The 18,156-nt window shown below is 44.7% G+C and overlaps 1 protein-coding gene across 1 annotated transcript in view; it reads right to left on the bottom strand.

Annotated features, from left to right (window-relative positions):
* Positions 1-2,270: 2,270 nt before the first annotated feature.
* LOC149440763 (uncharacterized) overlaps positions 2,271-18,156 on the bottom strand; it is a 55,421-nt gene continuing 39,535 nt past the window's right edge. Inside the window, exons 5-9 of the mRNA XM_089658174.1 lie at positions 15,666-15,966; positions 13,916-14,028; positions 10,489-10,824; positions 5,137-5,427; positions 2,271-2,481 (exon numbers count right to left, since the gene is read on the bottom strand). Of these exons, the coding sequence (XP_089514300.1) occupies positions 2,450-2,481; positions 5,137-5,427; positions 10,489-10,824; positions 13,916-14,028; positions 15,666-15,966 (1,073 nt within the window). The 3' untranslated portion in view covers positions 2,271-2,449. The remainder of the gene's footprint in view (positions 2,482-5,136; positions 5,428-10,488; positions 10,825-13,915; positions 14,029-15,665; positions 15,967-18,156) is intronic.

The following is an 18,156-nucleotide window of genomic DNA, read 5'->3' as shown; positions in this document are numbered from 1 at the left end:
GGGTTGTGTGGAAGAGGCCCTTGTCCCCATCGGCATGGGGACGCCGTCCCAATGCTGAGGGCACGGCCTGTTAAGACCCAGTGAGGGGGGGGGCTGGCGGCCCCCTTTAATGGCCTGCCAGGCCTGTGCTTGGATCAAGAGTCTGGTAGGAATTTAGGAATACTTTGTGCCTGGCTGCGAGGCAAAGTGAGACCTGGGCAAAAATACAAGTAGCTCCTCCGGGGGTAGCGCTACAAATGTTGTACATCCAAGGAGCTTTCATGGTGGGGGAGGAGGGGCTTTCTTAACTAAGCACACCCTCCTGTCTGCATGCCTGAGCTAAGGGCAGATGGATTCCAGGAAGTAAATGCTACATGAATCATCTGCCCTTACTCAAGATGGCCACTGCCAGAAATGCTAGGGGGGTGTTTTTCAAAGTGATTACTTGGATGGATGGGGGGGGGGGGATTGCTTTCAATATTAAAAATGAATTTTATAGAGTTTTCAGTTTGTAGCGCCACTTTAGGTCCGAACTCCCGAATCCATAGGATGTCTCATACAGGTGAAACTCGAAAAATTAGAATATCGTGCAAAAGTTAATTTATTTCAGTGCAGCAACTTAAAAGGTGAAACTAATATATGAGTCTCATTACATGCAAAGCAAGATAGTTCAAGTCGTGATTTGTCATCATTGTGATGATTATGGCTTACAGCTCATGAAAACCCCAAATCCACAATCTCAGAAAATGAGAATATTGTGAAAAGGTGCAATATTCTCGGCTCAAAGTGTCCCACTCTAATCAGCTAATTAAGCCATAACACCTGCAAAGGGTTCCTGAGCCTTTAAATGGTCTCCTAGTCTGGTTCAGTAGGAATCACAATCATGGGAAAGACTGCTGACCTGACACCATCATTGACACCCTCCATAAGGAGGGAAAGCCTCAAAAGGTAATTGCAAAAGAAGTTGGATGTTCCCAAAGTGCTGTATCAAAGCACATTAATAGAAAGTTATGTGGAAGGGAAAAGTGTGGAAGAAAAAGGTGCACAAGCAGCAGGGATGACCACAGCCTGGCAAGGATTGTCAGGAAAAGGCCATTCAAAAGTGTTGGGGACTTTCACAAGGAGTGAACTGAGGCTGGAGTCAGTGCATCAAGAGCCACCACACACAGACAGATCCTGGACATGGGCTTCAAATGTCATATTTCTCGTCAAGCTGCTCCTGAACAACAAACAACGTCAAAAGCGTCTTACCTGGGCTAAAGAAAAACATGCCTGGTCTGTTGCTCAGTGGTCCAAAGTCTTCTTTTCTGATGAGAGCAACTTTTGCATCTCATTTGGAAACCAAGGACCCTGAGTATGGAGGAAGAATGGAGAGGCCCAAGGACCCCGAGTATGTAGGAAGAATGGAGAGGCACAAAGACCCAGAGTATGGAGGAAGAATGGAGAGGCCCAAGGACCCCGAGTATGTAGGAAGAATGGAGAGGCACAAAGACCCAGAGTATGGAGGAAGAATGGAGAGGCACAAGGACCCCAAGTATGGAGGAAGAATGGAGAGGCACACACTGCAAGATGCTTGAAGTCCAGTGTGAAGTTTCCACAGTCTGTGTTGATTTGGGGAGCCATGTCATCTGCTGGTGTTGGTCCACTGAGCTTCATTAAGTCCAGGGTCAACGCAGCCGTCTACCAGGAGATTTTGGAGCACTTCATGCTTCCTTCCGCAGACGAGCTTTATGGGGATGCTGACTTTTCCAGCAGGACTTGGCACTGCCCACACTGCCAAAAGCACCAAAACCTGGTTCAATGACCGTGGGATTACTGTGCTTAATTGGCCAGCAAACTCGCCTGACCTGAATCCCATACAGAATCTATGGGGCATAGCCAAGAGAAAGATGAGAGACATGAGACCGAACAATGCAGAAGAGCTGAAGGCCGCTATTGAAGCATCCTGCTCTTCCATAACACCTCAGCAGTGCCACAGGCTGATAGCTTCCATGCCACACCGGTGAGGCAGTAATTGCTGCAAAAGGGGCCCAAACCAAGTACTGAGTACATATGCATGCTTCTACTTTTCAGAGGTGCGATATTGTTCTATGTACAATTCTTGTTTTATTGATTGCATGTAATATTCTCATTTTCTGAGATTGTGGATTTGGGGTTTTCATGAGCTGTAAGCCATAATCATCACAATGATGACAAATCACGGCTTGAACTATCTTGCTTTGCATGTAATGAGTCTCATATATTAGTTTCACCTTTTAAGTTGCTGCACTGAAATAAATGAACTTTTGAAATTTTTCGAGTTTCACCTCTATGTACAGACTGTGACTTGGTAAGTAAATACATCTCCTCTATTTTTACTGCAAATGCAGATCCTTCTTTGATGTCCATCGAATGGTCATTCTTCTCCAAGGAGGATCATGCCATCATCCTTCATAGAAGAACAAAGCAATCTCAAATATTCTTCATTTGTTTAACACTTTCGGCTATTCATGTAATTTTTTCCTGAGAAAACAAAAACAGAGTTTCCATATTATATCAGATGCAGAGCAAAACAACAGGCTCACTGTGACCTTTCCTCTGCCGGAGCCATTTTTGTACTTTTTGGACGCATGCTTATAAAAGAAAAAATACGCCTGAAGATGAATTATAACCCCCAAACATTATATATTTCACAAAAGCAAAAACCTTGGAGAATAAAATGGCGGTAGTATTATTTTTTTTCTGTCACACCATCAGGGGCGGAGTGACAACTCATGGGGCCCCCGGGCAATAGGGGATCATGGGGCCCCTGTGTCCTTGCCCAAACTCAAAAAGGCCTATGAAAAAGGTACCAGGGGCATCTCATGGGGCCCCTACCGACCCCGGGCCCTCGGGCAGTGCCCGAGTTTCCAAATGGTCAGTCCGCCCCTGCACACCATATACGCGCAACATAGAAATTAAAAATACACTAAATTAACTTAAAGGGCCGGCTCACACTATAGAAACGCAGTCCAGATGTGTTCCGGGTGCGTTTCTGCGTGCGTGCTTTTGACGCATTCTGGTGCGTTTTTTATGCATTCCAATTCATTTTTCCCCTTCTCTTTTTCTTCAATGTAAATAGAGACATGTGCGTTCCAGTGCATTTTTGGTGCGTTTTGGTGCTTTTTTTAATGCGTTTTACCGCGTTCCAGTACAGTTCTGTGCAGAACATATGCAGCATGTTCTACTCTCTTTACTGCACCCGGAACGCACTGGAACTGCAGGCACTGATGTGAACTATGACATTGACAACCATATCACCATGCATGGAGTGTGAACTGGCACTAAGGGCACACCAAAGCAGCATATTACTGTATTTTTTGATCAAATATGAAAGATGCGGTTGTGTTGAGTGAATCGATACCCAGCATGGGAAGGTTTAAAATCATGTGCACCCGTGAAACATCGACACACTTTGGTATCCTAAATCTTCCATAGGCAACGCTTTAAAAGCCCAAACAAGTCATTAGTCTACAGCAGGGGTCTCCAAACTTTCTAAACAAAGGGCCACTTTACTATCCTTTAACTTTAAGTGGGACGGACGCAATTGGGTAGGGGAGTGGAGCCTCTCCATACGTATATGCCGCCATGCATCAGGAAAGGAAAATTACAGTCAGGTAAGTATACATTTTTCCATTATTTTATACTGTAATTGTACCTGTGGCCTGCTCTATCAGGCAGCAGCTCAGCATCAGAAACTGGTCAATGAGAGGAGATGTAGGTTAATGTACCCGCAACATCTGCAAGATACTCTCGTTCCTAACTTCGGAAACCACTAAGCAACTTATTCCCTCCCTTGTTATATCTCGCCTCGACTATTGTAACTCCCTCCTCATTGGCCGACCTCATCGCAGGCTATCCCCTCTTCAGTCTATCATGAATGATGCTGCCAGACTCATCCACCTTACTAACTGTTCTGTATCCGCCACCCCTCTCTGCCAATCCCTCCACTGGCCTCCATTCAGTGTCTTCCACCCCTCTCTGCCAATCCCTCCACTGGCCTCCACTCAGTGTCCTCCACCCCTCTCTGCCAATCCCTCCACTGACCTCCACTCAGTGTCTTCCATCCCTCTCTGCCAATCCCTCCACTGACCTCCATTCAGTGTCCTCCACCCCTCTCTGCCAATCCCTCCACTGGCTTCTCGTTGCCCAACGGATAAAATTCAAAACACTAACAATAACGTATAAAGCCATTTATAACTCCGCCCCAAATTACATCACAGATCTTGTCTCTAAATATCACCCAAACCGTACTCTCTGCTCCTCGCAAGACCTCCTACTCTCTAGCTCCCTTGTCTCCTCCATCCATACTCGTCTCCAGGACTTCTCCAGAGCTTCCCCAATCCTCTGGAACTCTCTACCCCAATTTATCAGACTATCGTCTACTCTGCTCACTTTTAGGCGATCTCTGAAAACCTCTCTCTTCAGGGAAGCATATCCTGCCCTCAGCTAATAGTGGAATCTTCTATTCCTCCTACCAGTCCATCCCCCACAGTTACTACCTTTTGTACCACTAGCCCCTCCCTCCTAGATTGTAAGCTCCAAGGATCAGGGCCCTCAAATCCCTCTTGTATTGAACTGTATTGTTGCTGTATTGTCTCCCGTTATATTGTAAAGCGCTGAGCAAACTGTTGGCGCCATAAATCTTGTATAATAATAATACTAATAATGTACGCTCAGCATGGGCATCATGTAGGGGTATATTATACAGTTTGAAGGCAGGAGGGGCTTGAAGACTATATGTCACCAGGTAGGACAAAGAGACAGACTTTCTTGATAGGCCAGCCCCCCCATTGATACTTATTTTCACAGTATTCCCATGTTGCTCTATTCCCCGGTTGGAGATCTAGGTCTAATTCTTGTGTAAGTTCCATGTCAGACATTGCCAGAGCTTACACAGTATTACTGAACTTTTCTCCTCCACCATATAACAGTGTTTAGTCCTGGTGACTGACTGCTCAAGCGAGAGCACTGTATATTGAAAGGAGAGGAAGAAGGCATGTTCACTTATACCTGTAAGTTTGAGGTTTTTTTTTGGGTTCCTACATATGAATGCACTGATGATATTATAGTCATTAGGACATAACATTTGGCCACCCACCCCCCGCTCCCATGCCACTCCTGTCCCACTTCACTTACTCTTCTCTTCCAATTTCCATTCACGGGTTTCAGGATTTGGGAGACTTTGGTGGTCAACTCTACACCTGAATGTTTTGCCAATGCCCTCCATCTCTGGGACGTACATAATGGAAGTAGTGCTGAACAGACCGTCTTCACCTCTGCATAATTCCAAGTCAGTTGTAGGTAAGTCTTCTTTCTCCTTAAACCATTTTATCTCTATAGTCTGGGGGTGGAAGGAGTGGACTCTGCAGGAAAGCTTCATCTTTTGGCCAACATGTTCGGAGGTGATCTGTTCCACAACAGGCTGAGCTGAAAATATACAACAGCAGTGAGAATATTGGAGGGTTTTAGTAAGTGCAGTATGCTCTGCTGTTTTTGCATGTGAGGAACATTGCAAATGATAGACTACATGATAACATTTAGGCTGCTTTCACACTGATCAGTTTTTCTTCAAAATTTGCGTTAAAAAAAGTGGAAGAAAAATGTATGAGTAATAAATCCTATGGCTCACACTGGTCAGTTGCGGGTCCGTTGCATTTTTCTGTAAGTCCTGTAAACTGCATTTTTGGTGCATGTTTGGTGTGGTTAAAAAAAAGCACCAAAAACACATTCCCGTTGAAATGGATTGAAAACTCAGCAAAAATGCACCCGTGGTTGCATTTTTGGTGTGTTTTTATGAATCCCATTTTTTTTTGCAAAACACAATGGAAATGTAGCAAAAATGCATATGCACTTTTGCTGCATTTTTACAATCAGCTTTTCACTATTTGCTTGTGAACTGTAGGGATGTGTTTCCTGTAGCCAGATTAAACTGTGTGTGTTTACTGCTTTTGGTGTGTTAGATTTTGCTGGGCTATGATGCTTTCCTTTATATGATCTGCCAGCCTCTGTTGCAAAATCTAGAAGGCTGTGTAAAGCCGGCCATAGATGGTGCAATTTTCGTTCCTGCAACCACAGTTTGAAAATAGCTCAATTTCCCCATCCACACAGTCAATTTTGGTGGTGAAATCCCTCCCACATAGCTACTGTGTTCTCCTGGCAGGGGGCGGGGGAGCAGTACCTGCCGGCAGCACACGCAGTGATTATTACTAGCAGCTATAGCGTATTGCATGAAAAACTCAACATGTTGGTTGTACCCAAGTTGCTCAATTGATTAACTTGAGTACAATCAGCCTGCTCATATATGGTTCCAATGTCGGCCGGGCCTTGCTGAACCAGATGAGACTTGGACTGTCTATGGCCGGCTTAAGTGTATTATGGGTTAACATGTTTAAATTCAATTCTTGGTTTACAAGCTTTAAGAAGGGTCTTTAGTGTGGGATCATGGGACTAAGCCTAGGTCTTGAAGGTTATACCCCTTCTTGAGCTGAAGAAGTGGAGGGGTCCACGAAACAACCCCACTTTTACAGGAGACCACCATCCATTGAGTGCTGTCCTTGGAATTGAGCGACCCGAGACTTCTGGCATCCAGCCCAGCTCTTCACCTGTCAGCTGGCCACACCGTGGTCTGAACGCTGTGGCTGCTCATCCATCCTTTCCTTGTGACTCTGTTGTGTGTTTTTGTGGGCTCTTTCTCGTGGACTATGTGTGCTCTCTCACAGAAAGGTTTTTTTCACAGGGAGAGCTGTGAAAATGTGGAATAGACTCCCTCAAGAGTTGGTTTTGGCCAGCTCAGTGGATTGCTTTAAAAAAGACCTGGATTCTTTCTTGGATATACAGAATATAACTGGATACTAACATTGACCCCTAGTTCACATATATGCGGCCATGCGGGCCGTGTTTTGCGTGGGCACAAGAGCCCATTCATTTGAATGGACTCCCATGCTCCGTGACATGCAGGGAAGAAGTCCCTGCACTTCTGAAAACGCAGTTTGCACGGGAACCTTGGATCCCAGTACGTTTGCGGTCTCCAGTGCGGATGGCGTGCCATTAGAATTAATGGCACCCACCCGTGGGTCTGCATTCCTCTGTGCGAGTGGTGCGGCTGCACTGATTTTTGTGTACATCTGTAGCTGCACCACCCACACAGATGTGAACCTAGCCTTATAGGTAAAGTTGATCCAGGGAATATCCGATTGCCTCTCGGGGGATCAGGAAGGAATTTTTTCCCCTGCAGAAGCAAATTGGATCGTGCTTTGCTGGGATTTTTTACCTTCCTCTGGATCAGCTGTGGGTGTAGGATTATAACTTTTGCTTTTTTTTTTATGGTTGAACCGGATGGACTTTTGTCTTTTTTCAGCCAGACTAACTATGTAACCTAACCCATGCTTTTTTTGAGGAACAATGAAGTTGAAGATGTGACGAAACGTCATGCCAGACCCCTGTCCGCGCCTTACGCAACAATGGCACTCTCAACCGCGCCCTGCACAAAGATTTTCCAGCTTGCGGCGGGACCACAATCCTAGTCTCAACAGACTGAGAGTGATTTGCACTGGGTTAAGTTAACTAAGCAATGAACCCTTTTAAAGATAGCCTTCGGGCCTATTGTTTTAGAATAAACTTCTGTAACACGCACTGTCACCAGGACAGGTACTGTATGTTCAGAGCGCTCTTCAAGAGACAGAGATTCTTTTAGTTTGCATTAGGGTGTTAGTTTTGCCACTTTTCAAAATCTAGTTTAATAATGAAAAGGGTAAATGGTGCAAATAAAATATTTACAAAAAACAAGAAATTACAAAGTAACAAAAACAAGGATGCAATAGAGAAATAAGGAGCTGAGGGTGAGAATGCTTAATGTCCTGGTTTGCAGAGTCCAATGAATAAACAGAAACGATACAGTGGCTCTCTCAAGTCCAGTTGGGTGTTCCGTGGTTTGATGTTAAAACGAGAGCTGTCAACTTCAGGAGCAGTCTCCTTTTCTCTGATATCAAGGGGCTGTTGTCAGAGACCAGCTGACCAATTAAACGGCTGAGGAGTGGCCATGGGATGTCACCGGGTTTATGACTGTATCATGGTCCTCCCTTACACACAGATTTATACTAATATTAATATCTGCCAATATGTCCCGGATGCATTCTGGAAACTGGTAGTTTATTGTTCAGCATTGAATTTGTTTCCAGGGATACCAAACACACAGTATATCGTATGGGCCTATCACCCAGGAGGTATCTGACTGCTATCTCACGTTCTGTATTTGTCATGTATGATCTTGATTTGTTCGCTATGATACTCCCCATTCAAATATACAGTATACCTAATATTGATTTGTCTTGGTCCTGACTTTATGAATTGTGTGTAGATTTTTTGAATTTGTGAGTTGGGCGGTGGTCTCGGCAAGGTCACTTCAAGCCTGACTGCTTTACAATCCCCATTAGCCCTGGTTAAGACACTTTACTGCACAAGGTGTATTCCTAATGGGTTTTATTGCCTCAACAAACCATGGGTGACAGAACTGAAGGATTGTGCGACTGTTTATAATGGGTCAGAGGGTAGTGATACTCTGTAGATTTTAATGGTTAGCAGAAATTAACAGACATGGTGCCAGAACTTCAATTGCATATTTACATCTGCACATTTACATTGAAATGTGAGTTAAAATGCTATGGCGTTGCATTCCTAGGTATTTACTGCTACAAAGTGTAACTGCTCTACAAAAGTGTTATGGTTGACCTATGATTCTTGGATAGCATGGCTGCCAGATACAGCTTTCCTCTTGCTCAGTACATGATCATTACAGAGGACCCTGAAGCCAAACGGAAACATTTAATTGTCTTTTGCTTCAATTCCATACCCGGTGAATTAAAAAAAAAATAGGGACCCCGGATGGTAAAAATCTGAGCATTCATCCAGGAAGAAATACTGTAGATCACAGGTGTCAAACTAAATTTCATCATGGGCCGCATCAGCATTATGATTGCCCTCAAAGGGCCGATTGCATCTGTAAGAGTAAGTGTTCAGAGCAACCCATCCCCCTTACATCAGACGTCAAAGTTCCCTCCAGAGAAGATCTGTCCTCTCTGCTGCTGACAGCTTAGGTGGGGGGCAGATCAAAGATCAACCTCTCAATGGCATGGAGAAGTGCAGGATCTGGTGGAGGAGTTCTGTCCTCCTTTCTGCTAATGATTGCAGAGACAAGGTGGGGACGGAGATGAGGGGGGTGCTGCAGCTGCAGGAGAGGTGCGAGGGCCAAATGAAATGGCCTGGTGGGCCAAATTCGGCCCGTGGGCCTTCTGTTTGACACGCGTGCTGTAGGTGGTACAACATTGGGCATTCTATCTACTCTCTTCTGTTCTACAATAAAGTCAAAATATATATAAAAAGCCAAAATGTTTTTTTTTTTTTAGTTTTGGATGAAGTAGGGAATGGTTAAAAACCCTTCGGTTCTTTATTTGCTGTCTTTGTCTTATTGGGAAAACACACCAGGAAGGAAGGAGACATGTTTCCTAAGTGAGGGGAATTCCTCCCTTACCCCAGGTTCACACACAAGTGTTTTCTGCAGCATTTTGCAGAAACGCAGTACAGTCCATTTAACATGATTTCCTATGGGACATGTTCCATGGTCAGGGACTTTTTTGAATGCAAAACGTTGCGTTTTTGGTTCAATAGACTTCAATGGGACAGCTGCAGAAATGCATGTATTGCATTTTTGCAGGGTTTTTAATGTGTTTTGCATTTTAAATCTGCCTAGCAACAAGAAAACTTAAAAAAAATACGCAAAACACATAAAAAACGCACCAAAAATGCAAGTGCAAAAACGCAATGCAAAACACGATGCAGAAGAGCCTCAAATGCAACCTGCATAGGTGTAAACCAAGCCTTAGATTGTTATCACCAAACAGGTGTCCCCTTTGAAGGATTTCCCCTCTAGTTCTGTTCTAGCAACAGTTGAATATTTTGGATTTCTCATCACTTTTAGTTCTGGAGACAATGGCTACAAATAAAGGGGTGCATCTCCCCAGTGCAGACACAAACAAAACAAATCTGACATTCTAACCTTTCAATATTCTATCCAAAACATAAAGAAGTTGACCTAGAATACACTTGACAGGAAAGGTTTTCAAGCACTGGACATGTAGGGGTTGATTTACTAAAGGCAATTAGACTGTGCACTTTACAAGGGCAGTTGCTCCAGAGCTTAGTTAATGAGCGAGCAGAAGCTCTGCTGACTTCCATCATCCAATCACGTGCAAGCAAAAATGATGGTTTTTTATTTTTTTTTAATTGTCCTTGCATGTGATTGGGTATTTTTTGCAAAGTGAAGCTTTACCTCATTTACTAAGCTCTGGAGCAACTGCCTATTCTATTCTAGTCTATTTGCCTTTAAATCCACCCCTGTGCAGGCACTGTCAGAAAAGTTCTTACACAAAGGTCTTGTTCTTCCAAATTAACAGATGCTCACAACTAGAATTGTACTCTGACCCAACTCCTTACCTGTAATTAATGTCTTATAGCTGCGCTTTAACTTTTTTCCTATTTCAGAGTAGACGACAATGCAGGTGTACTTCATGCAGTGATCCTCCATAACCTTCGCCATGAACGTCAAGTTGCTGGATGTCTTGAGTGCATTACCCTCGCGTGGTTCATCTCTGGTTTCTTCATGCTTATATCTTGTGTCTTGTATCTTCCTATCTGTATATATAACTTGTTCCCCTTTCAGCCAAGTAATCGTTAGAGGTCCCGGATTACATTTAGTGATATCACAAATCAGAGTCACTTCTTCCCCGTGTTGTAGACATTGTGGGGCCATAATGTGAGCTGTGAAATGATCTATAAAATGAGAGAAATTAACTTAGAAGACACAATGTACAATAAACCACTCCACCTGAGGTATGTGAGACAGTCTTATGTCGGGTACTTATATAGCGCCGTCAATATTCACAGAGCTTTACACATATATATAGGGGCAGTACAGTGGCCAAATGGTTAGCACCTCCGTCTGGCAGCACTAGGGACATTGGTTTGAATCTCAACCAAGGCACGACCTGGCTGGAGTTTGCATGTTCTCCCTGTGCCTGCGTGGGTTTCCTCTGGGTACTCCAGTTTCCTCCCACTCTCCAAAGACATGCTGGTAGGTGAATTGGCTCCTGTTTAAATTGTCCCTAGTATGTGTATGTGTGAATGTGAGTTAGGGACCTTAGATTGTACGCCCCTTGAGGGTTAGGGACTGATGTGAATGTACAATATATATATGTAAAGTGCTGCATAAATTGACGGCGCTATATAAGTACCTGAAATAAAAATATATACTGTACACCCTCCCGCCTTCACGTCCTGTTGCAACCCCCGCAACTTAGTATCTGTCCCCCTGCTCCCTAAAATCTCCCCCCCGTTTTCATGTGCACTCCTGAACGCCCGATCGGTGTGCAACAAGCTTACCGCCATCCACCACCGCTTTGTTTCCCGCTCCCTCAACCTCCTAGCGATCACGGAAACCTGGATCCAGGCCACTGACTCTACCTCCCCTGCTGCACTCTCCTATGGAGGTCTCACCTGGACCCACTCACCCAGGCCTAACGGTTGTAAAGGTGGTGGGGTTGGTCTGCTCCTGTCACCACAGAGAGCCTTCCGAGTCCTCCCAAACCCCCCCTCTCTATCCTTCTCCTCCTTCGAGGCCCACTGCGTCCGACTATTCTCCCCAACCCCCCTGAAGATTGCTGTGATATACCAGCCTCCTGGATCCATATCCCGCTTCCTGGATGACTTTTCCTCCTGGCTACCCTTCTTCCTCTCCTCTGAGCTACCCACCATCATCCTTGGGGATTTCAACATCCCTGTCAACCTCGCACCCTGAAAACCCACCTCTTCAGGGAAGCCTACCCCACCCCCTGCTAACTTGCCGACCTCCTCCACTCTTCCTACCACTCCATCCCCCACAGCTATCTCCTCCTGTGCCACCATCCCCTCCCTCCTAGATTGTAAACTGGAAAGAGCAGGGCCCTCAATCCCCTCATGTTTTGCATTGTATTGGTATTGTTCTGTCACATGTTCTGTCCCCCTTTGTATTGTACAGCGCTGAGTGAACTATCGGCGCTTTATAAATACTGTATAATAATAATAATAATACATTCACATCAGCAGAACAGACACAGCTTGCTGTTTTCTATGGTGCGGTAAGATGGAAACAGACTACCTGTCCGTTTCCATCTGATTGTCATGGGATTTGCTGGACAGATGGGGACTGGATACCTACCCAACTGTTTAGAGTACAGGATCAGACTGGATGCCAGCAAGTGTCAGCAAACACATATCTGCTGACACCTGCAGCTCCATAGAGAGCAATGGATGGTCCAATTGGGTCTGCCTGATAAAACTGACAGGTGTACCCAATCTGACCCCCGGTGTGAAAGGGGCCTGCAACACTGTCTCAGATGGTCTATTTTTTTTTAAAGCAGCTAAAACAGCTGTTGTATTCACCTAGCAAGTGTGGAGAGTGAGGGGTTGCAGGGGGCAGAATGATAGAGTGCTCCCTGTTTTTCGAGTATGTTTTACTGAGGTGCTTCTAGAATGCCCAGTGCCCACAATTTGTTAAACATTCATTGGTTTTCAAAAAATGTAAAGCCCAATTCTAGTCCCACATGCCAGGGTGCTAGGAATATTCCATGGATTCTGAACTATCCTTTCAGGCCCACATCTAATCCCTGTCCAAATCATGCCGTCTCAACCTCCGCAACGTCTCCAGAATACGCCTCTTCCAAACCAATGACACCACAAAGCTTCTAAGTCACTCCCTGGTTATCTCTCACCTCGACTACTGTAACTCCCTCCTCATTGGCTTACCTTACATAGGCCACCCCCCTCCAGTCCATCATGAATACTGCTGCCAGGCTCATCCACCTTACCAACCGTTCAGTGTCTGCTACTCCTCTCTGCCAATCCTTCCACTGACCTCCATTTAGTGCCCTCCACCTCTCTCTGCCAATCCCTCCACTGACCTCCATTCAGTGTCCTCCACCCCTCTCTGCCAATCCCTCCACTGACCTCCATTCAGTGTCCTCCACCCCTCTCTGCCAATCCCTCCACTGACCTCCATTCAGTATCATCCACCCCTCTGTGCCAATCCCTCCACTGACCTCCATTCAGTATCATCCACCCCTCTGTGCCAATCCCTCCACTGGCTTCCACTCACCCAACAAATAAAATTCAAAATGCTAACAACAACTTACAAATCCATCCACAACTCTGCCCCTCAGCTACATCACCAACCTGGTCTCAAAATATCAACCAAACTGCTCTCTTCAATCCTCCCAAGACCTTCTGCTCTCTAGTTCCCATGTCACCTCCTCCCATACTCATCTCCAGGACTTCTCCCGAGCTTCTCCCATCCTATGGAACTCCCTACCCCAATCTAACTATCTCCTAATCAATCCACCTTTAGATGATCCCTGTATCCTTTCTCTTTAAAGAGGCCTATTCTGCTTCTAATTAGTAATCTGCCTTTTAATTCCTCCATCAGCACATCCCCCACAGCTATTACCTTTTGTATCACTCAACCCTTCCTCCTAGATTGTAAGCTCTCAGGGTCAGGGCCCTCTGTTTCCTCTTGTACCAAATTGTATTGTAACTGTAATGTCTACCTTAATTTTTTTAAACGATGCGCAAACTGTTGGCGCCATATAAATCCTGTATAATAACAATAGTCTTTTTTTTTAGTGTTGGATAAAATGCTTGAGAGAAATGGAGGGCTGGGGGGAGGGGGGGTTGGGAGTTATCCCTGGGACAAGAAGGCACAGACATTTAAAAAAAAAACCTTGTCAGGAGTTTTAACCCTCCTTCAATCCACTGCAAAATGTGGTTATGTTTTTGTGTGTGTCCCTGTTGGAGGGATCTATCACCTCCCGTCCTGATACATATAACTTACCTCCTTTGATGTTCAGTTTCATCTGTTTAATAAGCGAATGTTTCACAGCAGCGTGTTTTACTTGAATGACGAGTTCGGCCTCTTTATCATTCTTTTTGTTCGGGATTATATTTATACAGTCATGGCCGAAATTGTTGGCACCCTTGATATTTCTCCAGGAAATCATGTATTTCTCACGAAACGTATTGCATTAACACATGTTTTGCTATACACATGTTTATTCCCTTTGTGTGTATTGGGACAAAACAAAAAAAGGGAGGAAAGAAAGCAAATTCGACATAATGTCACACAAACCTCCAAAAATGGGCTGGACAAAAGTATTGGCACCCTTTCACAACTGCGGATAAATAAGAATGTTACAAGCATGTGATGCTCCTGTAAACTCACCTGGGGCAAGTAACAGGTGTGGGCAATATAGAAATCACACCTGAAAGCAGATAAAAAGGAGAGACGTTCACTTAACCTTTGCATTGTGTGTCTGTCTGTGCCACACTAAGCATGGACAACAGAAAGAGGAGACGAGAACTGTCTGAGGACCTGAGAACCAAAATTGTGGCAAAATATCAACAATCTCAAGGTTACAAGTCCATCTCCAGAGAACTAGATTTGCCTTTGTCCACAGTGCGCAACATTATCAAGAAGTTTGCAACCCATGGCACTGTAGCTAATCTCCCTGGTCGTGGACGGATGAGGAAAATTGATGAAAGATTGCAACGCAGAATAGTCCGGATGGTGGATAAGCAGCCCCAAACATGTTCCAAAGACATTCAAGCTGTCCTGCAGGCTCAGGGAGCATCAGTGTCAGCGCGAACTATCCGTCGACATTTAAATGAAATGAAACGCTATGGCAGGAGACCCAGGAGGACCCCACTGCTGACACAGAGACATAAAAAAGCAAGACTACAGTTTGCCAAAATGTACTTGAGTAAGCCAAAAGCCTTCTGGGAAAACGTCTTGTGGACAGATGAGACCAAGATAGAGCTTTTCGGTAAAGCACATCATTCTACTGTTTACCGAAAACGGAATGAGGCCTACAAAGAACAAAACACAGTACCTACGGTAAAATATGGTGGAGGTTCAATGATGTTTTGGGGTTGTTTTGCTGCCTCTGGCACTGGGTGCCTTGACTGTGTGCAAGGCATCATGAAATCTGAGGATTACCAAAGGATTTTGGGTCGCACTGTAGGGCCCAGTGTCAGAAAGCTGGGTTTGCGTCCAAGATCCTGGGTCTTCCAGCAGGACAATGACCCCAAACATACGTCAAAAAGCACTCAGAAATGGATGGCAAAGAAGCGCTGGAGAGTTCTGAAGTGGCCAGCAATGAGCCCAGATCTAAATCCCATTGAACACCTGTGGAGAGATCTTAAAATTGCTGTTGGGAAAAGGTGTCCTTCCAATAAGAGAGACCTGGAGCTGTTTGCAAAGGAAGAGTGGTCCAAAATTCCGGGTGAGAGGTGTCAGAAGCTTATTGATGGTTATAGGAAGCGACTGATTTCAGTTATGTTTTCCAAAGGGTGTGCAACCAAATATTAAGTTAAGGGTGCCAATACTTTTGTCCAGCCCATTTTTGGGGTTTTGTGTGACATTATGTCATATTTGCTTTTCTGCCTCTGTTTTATATTTGTTCCAATACATACAAAGGGAATAAACATGTGTATAGCAAAACATGTGTTAATGCAATACCTTTTTTGTGTGAAATACTTGATTTTCAGGAAAAATATCAAGGGTGCCAACAATTTCGGCCATGACTGTAGAACAAAGACAACTATAGGAAAACATTGATCTCCTTGGTTTGATAGATTTTACCCTATTTTCCTGCCTAAGAAGCTCAATAAATTTTCCTCTCCCATCACAATCTACAGTGTCATAATTCTGGTCTTCTGGTGGCGGGTATTTCCAGGAATCAATTACTTGCCGCTGATCACCTCTCTCCAGGTAAACATTTATCTCAATGTCTCTTGGTTTGAAGCCTGACACCATCCAGGACAGATTGGAGCTCCTATCATGAACCAAATACTCCATTCCAGTGATGTCCGAAATCTTCGGTGATACTGCAAGAGAGGAGAAATTGAGGATTCAGTAAGATGATTCTAAAGAGTGATTGCAACATAACCAGAGGTTTTCAGCCTACAAGGTATTGGCATTCTTCATACTAGAAGAAATGATAGAGAGATTGTGGACATGCTACAGGTTTGGTTAAAAATGAAAAACATGCTGCAATAGGCAGACAAACTGGTTACATGATATTAGAAGGGATCACTGCTATTACCCCATGAAAGAACGGGGTTTCTGGGGGAGGGACTGTTGGGTTCCAAGGACCACACAAGTACCAAATAGCTGCGGTTTGGGCATTCGACCACCTATAAGGGGCATCAAAGCCAATGTGCAGACCAGGGGTACCATATTGTATAGTCCTTTTTATGAGCCAGCCGAGCCTCAGTTTTCTCATACAATATAGCCTGGGTGATCCTGGATCTCTGCCTATCTTCTCTTTATTTGTTCATCCATCTGGGACTTTCTGCCCAACTGAATGAAAATAATCACGCTGAGAAGCATTCATGGTCAAAGACTAATTTCCCAGAATTCTGAAGAAACTTTGGGGTCTATGTATAAAACGTTTGCTGTGTGGATGTCTTACCCATTTTGCAAGGGCACCACGAATGTCTGCGTGCTGATTGCAGTACCGTTATCACCTATAATTGTCAGCGCCATCTAGTGCCCATAATGCTGTAGTCTTTTTAATTGAGATATTTTAGAAAAATACCATATTATGGGCACTAGATGGAGCTGATGATCATAGGAGATAGTCATAATACAGACAATCCGGCAGGCATTCATTTTGGCCATTCTAATGCTTAAGACACCTGCACAGTGAATGTTTCACATACAGACCCTTTAGTGTGCAACAAGACGCATTTCCATAAATTAGAAGGACAGCAGTACAAACTCTCCATAGGACTTAATGAAGATTGCTGGGTGCAAGTGGGAGGGAAAATGTTGACAGTAGGCTATGGTGCTGAGGAATGGAATCTGTATGCTGTGTTATTACAAAGCACATTCTATCTGCATCAGTACAGGGTCTCTTTATGTGGTGAGAACAAAAGTGTTGAAATTTATGTTCTGAATACAATGTAAGACTTCTCACCATAGGAGTCATTTCCAGACAAGAACTTTGGAAAGAAGAGGATTATTGCAGTGAGGATAATCAGTGATCTCCAAACTGCAACCCTTTGCTTGCTTTTATTTGGCCCTTGGGGCACTGTTCCTCTTACTGATACAAAACAGTGTTCCTTTTACTGACACCAACGATTGGGCACTATACTTCTCACTGACACCAATGATGGGGCACTATTTATCCCACTGATACCAATGATGGGGCACTATTCCTCCCACTGATACCAATGATGGGGCACTATTCCTCCCACTGACACCAACGATAGGGCACTATTCCTCCCACTGACACCAACGATAGGGCACTATTCCTTTCACTGACACCAACGATAGGGCACTATTCCTCCCACTGACACCAATGATGGGGAACTATTTATCCCACTGATACCAATGATGGGGCACTATTCCTCCCACTGACACCAATGATGGGGAACTATTTATCCCACTGATACCAATGATGGGGCACTATTCCTCCCACTGACACCAATGATAGGGCACTATTCCTCCCACTGACACCAACGATAGGGCACTATTCCTTTCACTGACACCAACGATAGGGCACTATTCCTCCCACTGACACCAACGATAGGGCACTATTCCTTTCACTGACACCAACGATAGGGCACTATTCCTTTCACTGACACCAACAATGGGGCACTATTCCTCCCACTACTACCAATGATGGGGCACTATTCTACCCAATGACACCAATGTCCAGTCCCTCTAAAGGCTGAAGGAAAGTAAACTGTCCCTTTGTTTAGAATGATTGGAGACCCCTGGTATAAAGGGCCATACACACGGGCCGAACATTGGTGGCATTGGCCGGTTCAATAGAAACTGACCAACATTTGGCCCTTTTGTACAGTGGCAGGTCTGACAGAAGCCTACCGTCTGGCTGGCTTCTTTCAAAGGGGCATGACCAAAAAAGGACTGCTGATCATCCGGTCAGCACTCTCAGCGACTTCTGGCTCTGGTGAGGGGAGGGGGGGGGGGTCGCAGTCGCCCTGTCTGAACAGAATAGCACAGCAAAGGAGATCACTGTACTAACATTGAAAAGTTAGTACAGCAGC

The sequence above is a fragment of the Staurois parvus genome, unplaced genomic scaffold (genome assembly GCF_062004578.1).
Source record: "Staurois parvus isolate SC_StPar_1 unplaced genomic scaffold, SC_StPar_1.0 ptg001054l, whole genome shotgun sequence".
Taxonomy (NCBI): Eukaryota; Metazoa; Chordata; class Amphibia; order Anura; family Ranidae; genus Staurois; species Staurois parvus.
Note: the sequence above shows the minus strand (reverse complement) of the source record. Positions and strands in the feature narration are given on the sequence as shown.